Below are 9485 nucleotides of genomic sequence, written 5' to 3'. Positions count from 1 at the left end.
TAGATAGATAGATAGATAGATAGATAGATAGATAGATAGATAGATAGGGTATATGGGGATAGATAGATAGATAGATAGAGGGGGTATATGTTGATAGGTAGATAGATAGACAGATAGAGGGGATGTATGGGGATAGATAAATAGATAGATAGAGGGGGTGTATGGGGATAGATAGATAGATAGATAGATAGATGCAGTGTATGGGGATGGAGAGAGAGAGAGAGAGAGAGGCAAAAGCCACCGAGTTTGTGAAAAAAGAAGTATGGAGGGAGAAGCGCTATTAGAAAAATAAGCATGTTTTCCATACTCTGTATTGGGCAGTTTCTTGTGTCAATGCATTTGCAGGGTGCTGGTCCATCCCTCACACAAGAGCCAGGCTTCCCACTAGCTATGGAAACATGTTTGTTGGTTTGTTAAAGTCACCCTTGAAAAGGACCCATTAATTTAATCTGCAGGAGGGAAAATTACAGGAGAGGCTTGCAAGCCCAAGCAGCCTAGGTCCAGAGGCTCGCCCATTGCCCCGCCTCCGCAATGCACAGGGGCACCCTGTGACTGGTTAACTGGCATGCATAAGGCAAGACCTGTGGCTTCAGAACCGCAGGCCCCTCCGCCTCAGTGGGACAGTCTGAGAATCACAATTCAGTCCCTGCTTCCTGGCACCAAGGGGGAAGTAAACTGCACCAGCTGTTCCCCGGCACAGCTGTTCCTCCTCCACAACAGCTAGCACAAGGGAGGTGGGGAGTGCCACACCCCGCCCAGCCCACTCCCCATCCACCTGCATGGGAGAGAGAGCAGCAGCCCACCCCATCATGGAGGGTCTGATGATGCGGGTGGCCTATGCATGGCAGAGGAGGGTGATGTATTCCCCCTGACTCCCCTGCATGCAGGCTGGCCAAATCCCACTCTGAACCCCACCTCCACCCAGAGGCCTGGGTAGGCTGCAGCATTGTCAGCGCCCTTGGTCCTTTTATTGGTATCCGGTGAGACGCTCAATTGCTTTACCTCAAACTTTGTTGAACACTTAGAGCATCGACTATGGAACTATTCTCTAAAAATAGCTTTTTTCATCATTGAATAACAATATCTGACACTGACTGATGAAGAGCCAAAGAGCTTTACAAAGGAGGTCAGTATCATTGCCCCCATTTTACAGATGGGGAAACTGAGGCACAGGATGGCAAAGTGACTTGCTTAAAGTCACCCAGGAGGCCAGTGGCAGAGCCAGGACCAGAAACCAGGTCTCCCGAGTGCCAGGCCAGTACTCCAGCCACTAGGCCACACTGCCTCCCCTAGTATTACATTTTTCCTGGTGACCGCAGCAGGGTGGATCAGCGCCTTGCACTGTGCCACAATTACTGTTTTCTGCCCACCATCAGGACCACTGATCACAGCTTTACAAAGAAGCAAATAAATATGGACTTCGTTGTAATCTTAAAACGGTCCCCTGAAATGACTTTGGGCTTCACTGAAATCCCAGTGGAATCTTCCCACTGGCTTCAGTTGCCTTAGGGTAAGACCCTATGTTCACTGGCCTGCTGGAAAAGGGGAAAATGGTCACAAAAATTTTGATATCTCCTGGATTCATGGATTATATCAATCTCAGCTTTTTCTTTTCTTTTTTTTTTTAAGCACCCTCATAATAGCGGAGAAAAGCGTGATGGGCTTGTACCCTAAAGGCCCAACAACCCGAAGGCAAAGAAACCAAACACGAACTTGATTATGTTTTAAAATCCCAGGATTTTTAAAACCAATCTCAGGGTCTTTTGGGGCCTGACGCGTCGTCTGTGAACATTTGGCTTTGGCAATGGTGCTACAGAATCTGACAGCTTGCTAGGTTGCTTATAACCATCGACGTCACCTTCTACTGATGAGCTTAGAACCACCGATAACACACACTACTCCTGTTTGTAGCATGCTTATAAAATCTATTGCTCACGTATTAACCCTTTATAATCCAGCTATAAATGGAATCTTAGTGACTGGGGCAATTCAGGCTTCCACACTGATTTCCCATTAAACGTGGGTCAGATCTCAGCTGGTGCAATTCGGCACAGTTCCACTGAAATCAACGGAGCGACGCCAATTTACACCAGCTGAGCATCTAGCCCGATAGATACACTGTGGACCTGTGTGTTGCTTTTAAGCCATGGCTTTGTGCTGGGACGGGTGACGCAGCCACAGCGCACTGGGGAGTCTGGCAAGCCAGCCATCACATGCAGTGTTCATGGGCGGCGCAGAGGCGGGTGCACGCTGCACTCTTCCAATGGATGGCGACGCCGCCTCTCCAGAGGAGGAACCAGGACACCCCACCCCTTCCCAGTGCAACAAGTGGCCTAAAAACCACCGTGTCTCACCGCCTACAGGGTGACCTCTCGAGGCCCCGCTCCTTGGTTGTGCGCAAAAGGGGCGCAGGGCAACTGGGGTGGGGATTTGAAGTCATTTTCGTACTCCCCCAATCCTGGGCTGACTGTGCAACGTGTCATAGCCTCAGCGTGAATTACCTCCACCAGAAACATACTCGAACTATGCCACCAAGAAGCACTTACCATAGCTGGGGTTCACTGAGGTGCAGAGGCCACCCGAGCGACACCCTATTTCCCCTACTCCCCACCCCCCACAGCGATAATCCTCCCAGGACAGCCATGGCAACTTTACAGAGACATAATATTCAAAGAGAAAGCAACTGGGAACCGGGTACAATGTCTAAAAGCTGTTAGAGAAATTAAAGTCGGGTAGCCATGTTAGTCTGTATCCACAAAAACAACAAGGCGTCCGGTGGCACCTTAAAGACTAACAGATGTATTTGGGCATAAGCTTTCGTGGGTAAAAAACCTCACTTCTTCAGTTGCCAACGTTTTTTACCCACGAAAGCTTATGCCCAAATAAATTTGTTAGTCTTTAAGGTGCCACCGGATTCCTTGTTGGTTTTTTTAGGGAAATTAAAAACATTCACAATTTTACCTAGATACTGTTTATAGCCCTGATCCATACACACACGCATGCCCACACCTCACTACAGATTCCTAACCTTAACTTGTACACAACCCTTTGCATTGTCATCCCACTGCACAATCCGTAACAAATGGATCCGCCTGTCTATGCTGAAAGCTCAGATGATTCACAGCACAGCATTTGCAAAGGCTGACACTTGAGCAGCAGAGGAAAAACAGGAAGTACAGTGAATTTCCCTCGGCTCTGGCAGAAGAATCTAGTTCAGAAAACTATCAGCACAGACAGTAGGTTTCATTTTTCCCCTCTCTTCTCCATCACTCTTAAATCATCGGCCTTCCCCCCCCGCCTCTCGGGAACACAGAAAAGTCAACACTTTGGGAACTGTTTGATTTCCCAGTTTACAGCTTTCCTACCTGTACATTTATTTCGTAACTTACCATGTGGTAGATGCCAAGAGTGACTGTTCCAGTCTTGATGTTGAAGCAGCAACATTTCGGGGGCGTCTGGGGAGACATTTTTGATCCCTTTCGACTGTTGTGTAGCTACAGCTGCTGAATCCGAGGCAGCTGCACTAAAGCGACCAAGCAACGCAATGTAACATCTTGTTGCTCAACTTCCTTCCTGGACTATAAATGTGTCAAGTCATCTCCAACGTCACACGAGGTCTTTGAGATTTCCAAACACAAGAGAAAACAAAATCATGTTGAAAGCAACTGATCTCTAAATCTTGCCCTGTCCCAGGTTGCGAGTACATCAGCGAATGCTACTGCTTGAAGCCGGAGTCCTTTGCCTGCACAGCATGGAGTGGTTATGTCATGTTAAGCATGAAGCCAAAACCATCCTGTAAAATTACCAAAAATAAAAGCAGGAGCTTTTGATTTTCAACCAAAAGTTACCCACCTAAACTCACAGTTCGGCACCAGAATTAGTAGCCTAATTTTCAGCTATGCTGAGCATTACATGAATTCCACTGAAGCCGCTGGGTGGCCAGCACATTTGTAAAATACCAGCCTTTAAGCGATTAAATATGGATTTAGGAGACTAATTTGAGGCCCTCACGTTTGCAAACCTTGGTCCTTAAAACAAAATCTGTTATTGCAGGGTTCAGAGTAAAGACAACAACAGCAATAACGAAACATCCATTCCACCCACCCTGCAGGTGCCCGGACAATTTACACGGAAATCGGAGGAGCACTCACACACACACACAATTAGCTATCTTGCACGTGATTTGTGCATTGTGATCATCCTTGAAAATGTGATTCTCTGAGCCTCATCATGGTAGTTTTGTAATTCACCTAACTCATGTACAGCACAGTGCACCCAGGTACCGACTGCTGGGTATATTATAAGCCATCATCCTACACGAACCCTACCCTCAGTAGGCATGTGCCACAATGGCATGTGGGCTTTAGGGCAATCTTGTGGCTTTGGGCCACGGCTGGGAGACAGGGTGAGAAGGGGGTTGTCTATCATCAGCGTAAGAAAAATGGGCCCAATTCATGGCTGCCCTAGGTCACCCTAGTGTTGCCAATTTGGTAATATTTAAAAACCAGACACTCCAGCAGGAGTGCTGGAACCTCCCCTTCCCCGCCTCTTCTCCCCCAAAGCCCTGCCCCAGCTCCTCCCCTGAGGCCCCGCCCCCGTGTACTCCTCTTCCCACCTCCCCCCTGTCACTCACTGCTTTTTCCCTTCCACTCCCCCACCCCCCACCCCGCCCCCTGGGTCAGGAGGGACTCACTTGTGGAGCCGGGGCTGGGAACTGCAGCTGCCCAATGCAGATAGGAGGCAGCCCTGGCTGAGTCGGGGCTGGCGCAGATGATGTCTTGGGGCCTCCCCTGACCGCAGTAACCGCACTTGTGTGTCTGGTCAATAGATCTCACCAGACACTGTCAGGCAGGGCCAATTGGAGGGGGGGCCAGGAGGGCCATTTGGCCTGGGCCTCAAGCTCAAAGGGGGCCTCAAATTTAGACACGTGTAAATTTTTTGGCATTTGATAAGTTTTGCAACTTGTTTTTATGCACATCCCTATGGGACCAAAATGGGACCCACTCTCTCAGCTTCGAGCTGCAAATTTCAGCAAATAAGAGATGTGATTTGGTAAAAGACATAATGTTTTTTGTTAACTGATAGAGATTTGGTCATATTAAAGAGTTTAAAATGTTCATAAATATTAATACAAATCTATCTGATGGCCCAAGAGTAGACCATGATGAATGTGTCCTCTCAGATTAGCTGATTATATAAACTAACCACGGCTAGTGGCTGGTGCTGGATCAGGTGCGTGTTGAAAGGTAGAGAATTGTTACATTTTAGTGTCTTTATAGTTTTATGTCTAGTTGACTAAGGAATTATTTGTGTGTGAGATTTCAAACTTGGACTTTCTGGGGTGTTTCCTAATATCACAATTGCATTGCGTGTTTTTGTCAGTTTGCCTGCATCAGGGGCTTCAGGTGAACGCACCTTCAACGTGTTGAAGCAGGTAAAGAACTATCACCGTTCAACTATGGGACAAGAGCATTTGAATGGGCTCGCCATGCTTAATATCAACTGTGACATTGCACAAAAGCTAGATTTTTCCTCAATAATTAGTGCATTTGCACAGAAAAAGGCTAGAAAAGCATTTGTTAAATAAAAAAATATTCAAATTATGTCTCACTCTTTTTTTTGGTGCTTTATTTTGTTTTCATGTGTCGTCATTTTGTATTTTGATTATGGCTAGGGATCTCAAAAGCTGGAAGTGGCCCGAGCCTCTCTGGACCTCTGAGAGGGCCTGCTGCCAGGTCCCCTTTTTGATCAGACTTTCAGGTTGAAAACCGGGCTCCTGGCCACCCTACCTGCGCCAGAATTACCTGGGTGTAAATCAGCCATATGCCCAATCCCCTGCCCACAGAAAATACCTCCAGTGTGGGGATCTCTGCAGCAGCCCAGGCCTTTCTAGGGCATGTCAGGTATCCCTGGGGGCTGGGAGGGGACATGGCCAGTGTAGCCCTGCAGAGTGGCCAACTCTCATGGCTATTTTATTGTGAGTCTTGCAGTATTTGGTGTTTTTCTCAAAGCTCCAGCTCTTGGAGTCATGTGATTTTAGTAGAATTGCTGCTTTTGTTTTAAAAAACAAAGAAAGATTCCAGGCCTCTTGGTTGCAGAGCAAAGCTGGAAATCAAGCCCCGAGAGGGACTTAGCGGAGCAGGAGACAAAGAACCCAACATTTATCATTATTTTTAAATGTCATTATTTTTAAGCTGATCTCATTTTGGGGGGCCTTACTTACGAATTTTGAATAGCTGGGGTTGGCAGTACTGGTCACATGTCCCTGCATTTCCCTGGCTCCCACAGGGCACACAGGGGCTTTGGGCAGACAGGCACAAATGAAGGCAGCCTCAGGGTCAGGATCGGGGGTGCACTGGGGACCTCACCTGCTGTTACATCCATTAACAATACCCCTTCCTGCTCTGGCCTCGCTCTGCTGGCTGGTTGGGTGGGAGGAGGGCAGGGCCTTGCAGCACGGGTAGTGCCAGCCTCCTTCTCTCCTCACACAGTGGGAGCACCCGGAGCAGAGCTGTGCCCAGACTTCTGTGCAGATGCACGAATGCTGGGGGCAGCTGCTTGCACCCACCCCATGCTTTGCACCCCCAAGCAGAGCTGGGAGCCCTCAAAGCTTGAGTTAGCCAGGCTTCATTCACACACACTTTCCCGAAACACAGCGCAGGCTTCGATCGTACCAGGGAGCAAGTGCGGTAAATGGCAGAAACCATAAGGGCCACGTTCAGAGGAGACACATGAGGAGGTGTGGCTTAGCTCCTTTAGAGCCAGCCTATTGGTCAAGGGGATGGTCTTGGCTTCTGGTTCAAATCCTGGGGCAAAAGTGGAGAAGGAAATGCATGTTAGCCTGTGTGCTATACAGCAGGTCAGATCGGGGAGGGATAGCTCAGGGGTTTGAGCATTAGCCTACAAAAACCAGGGATGTGAGTTCAATCCTTGAGAGGGCCATTTAGGGATTTGGGGCAAAAATCTGCTTCGGGATTGGTCCTGCTTTGAGCAGGGGGTTGGACTAGATGACCTCCTGAGGTCCCTTCCCACCCTGATATTCTATGACATGGCCCCTTCAGATCTAAGAATTCTCACCTAGACGCCCTTAGCGCTAGACACCCGCTTACTGATACATAAGGGTGTCTCAGTTCAGCTACGCATTTGCCCTTAGGTGTCAGTTTAGTACTCAGGAGATCTATGGTCCAGTCCCTGCGGTGCTACAGACTCCTTGGGGCAGCTCAGGGTGTGTCTATACTGCAGTGTAACACCCTGGGGCTGAGGTTGTGGGGCTACAAAATTGCAGTGTAGATGATTGGGCTCAGGCTAGAACCTGGGCTGTGGGACCCCATGAGGGTGGAGGGTCCCAGAGCCCAGGCTCCCGCCCGAATGTCTATATAGCAATTTTATAGCCCTGAGAGCCAGCTGATCCGGGCCAGCCACGGGTGTTTTATTGCAATGTAGACACGCCCTCTCTGACCCACACCCTGAAAGGTGTTGTGGTGCCTAACTCCCATTGGTTACAGTGAGGATCTGTCCTCTGTTCCCAGTCTGTAAAATGGGGATGATCAAACTTCCCTGCCTCACAGGGCGTGGTGAGGACAGGGGCATTACAGGTTGGGAAGTGCTCAGGTACTGTGGTAATAGAGGCTATATAAATACCATCGGTACAGGGTAGAAGATGTAAATTAAATTAATCTGGGGGCTACATTAATTTTTGCCTCCATTTGGTGTGTAAGATACCCCAATGTATAACGCAGGGGGGCCAAACTCTGCAGTGACTTGTGAGATGATCTTTCCTTGCAGCTAAGCCATGCCACCATCAGGTGTCTCTGTGCTGTATTGACAGTTCCAGGAGTGGGAGCCGTGTCTGGCCAGAGACAAAAACATAAGAGTCATTGGTTTATAGCTGGGCTCTGTTCTCCCTAGTAAATGCCTGTTGCTTAAGACGTACTGGGGTTCCATATGTATTAGGACAATCTGCACGAGCCCTGGAAGATACGTGTTGGTGGGTGGAGAGGAGTCTAAATAAGGATGTCAGAGTAAGTGTAAAAAGATTCTTGATGCCTGAGAGCGCTTGGAAGAAGGTGGAAATTGCACTAACATACACTTTCCTTCTGAATTTAGTTAACTGTAGGGTGAATCCAGCTCTGGGCAGCAGCTCAGTAGAAGCCAGACCTTGCTGATGTCCCTGGTGGGGGAGGTGCAGTCATCTCTCCTAGGGTTGCCACCTGTCTGGATTTTTCCAGGATCGTCCTTTTTTTTAGGTGCCATCCTGGTAAATCTGTCAGGGTGCTCAGTGCACACAGCCAGCGGACCAGGTTTAGGGGCTCAGGATCATTCCGGATGTGCCAGGGTTTTGTATCTCAGAGGTGGGAACCCTAGTCTCTCCTCTCCAATCAGGCAGCCTCCCCTTGCTTTGCCTTCTGCCTACATCTGCCTTTTCTTGCTCTCTCTGGTTTGGTATGTTTCATGTAGGTCCATGGCATTCAATTCCACTTGGAAGTTTCATTAAAAAAACTCAAATGGGACCCCAACTCAGCGTGCAGGAATGTGTGCCCATCCAGAAGTAAAAAAACAGTTTCATTTCATTCTTCTCCAAGGCTTTTCATCCACAGACCTCAAAGAGCTTCACAAAGGAAGGGGAGTATCCCCATTTTACAAATGGGGAAACTGAGGCACAGAAAGGTGAACTGACTTGCCCAAGATCACACCACTGGTCACAAACTGACTATGGCTGAGCAAATAATGGATTTTTTTGGTTCAGGGGCCAAATGGGGGGGCGGGACAGAAAAATAAATCTGGTGACATTCTAGACAAAGAGAGTTCGCCTCTACATAATTTTTTTTTCCTAGTTTTTCATTTTGAGTCAACTATTTTCAGGTGTTTTAACCCTCTTCTTTGAGTGGGGAAAGAGACATGAGTTTTAAAAAAGCTTGGCCATATTTGAAAACAAAATGCGGTTTTGAAACGAAAAAGTCAAAATGAAATGTTTCAAAATGGATAAAATCCAACATTTTGATTTTTCAATGTTTTGGGGGGGGGGGGTTTGGCTGCAACTCTTCATCAAATTCCGTCCAAATTTGAGAATAGTTTCGAAGCCCGTAAAACTGAATTTGTTGGTGAAATGTCGATTCACCAAAAATAAATACATCACACCCAGTTCTAATGCTGGCTCCAAGTCCAGAGCTCCGCCCATCATCCCACACTCATTTCAAGGCTCAACACGAAGTATATGGACCCTGCAGTTACAGTTTTGGTGCCTTTATGTTCCTAGATTCAAATACAAAACTGCCTGAGGTTTGAATAGCTTCTGGTTTCAAGAGGCAGCTGTTGCGTACCACGAGATTGAAGATGCCTTTTGATCTCTCCCTTATTGCAAATCTTTAAGGATCCTACCTAGTTTGCCTCCACTCTGGGAGGGTAGGTAAATTCTACAGTCAATGGTTTTTTCGTATTGTGTTACAATGAACCTAATGCTGCTTGTTTCCATCAAAGCCAATGGC

The 9485-nt window shown here is 47.8% G+C and overlaps 1 protein-coding gene across 1 annotated transcript in view; it reads right to left on the bottom strand.

Annotated features, from left to right (window-relative positions):
* Positions 1-3649, bottom strand: part of LAPTM5 (lysosomal protein transmembrane 5) — a 33569-nt gene extending 29920 nt beyond the window's left edge. The window contains exon 1 of the mRNA XM_026657157.2: positions 3390-3649. Within this exon, the coding sequence (XP_026512942.1) occupies positions 3390-3467 (78 nt within the window). The 5' untranslated portion in view covers positions 3468-3649. The remainder of the gene's footprint in view (positions 1-3389) is intronic.
* Between the last annotated feature and the right edge of the window lie 5836 nt (positions 3650-9485).

The sequence above is a fragment of the Terrapene carolina genome, unplaced genomic scaffold (genome assembly GCF_002925995.2).
Source record: "Terrapene carolina triunguis isolate 2854851 unplaced genomic scaffold, T_m_triunguis-2.0 Scaffold236, whole genome shotgun sequence".
Lineage (NCBI taxonomy): Eukaryota > Metazoa > Chordata > Testudines > Emydidae > Terrapene > Terrapene triunguis.
This window is presented reverse-complemented; position numbering and strand designations above follow the sequence as displayed.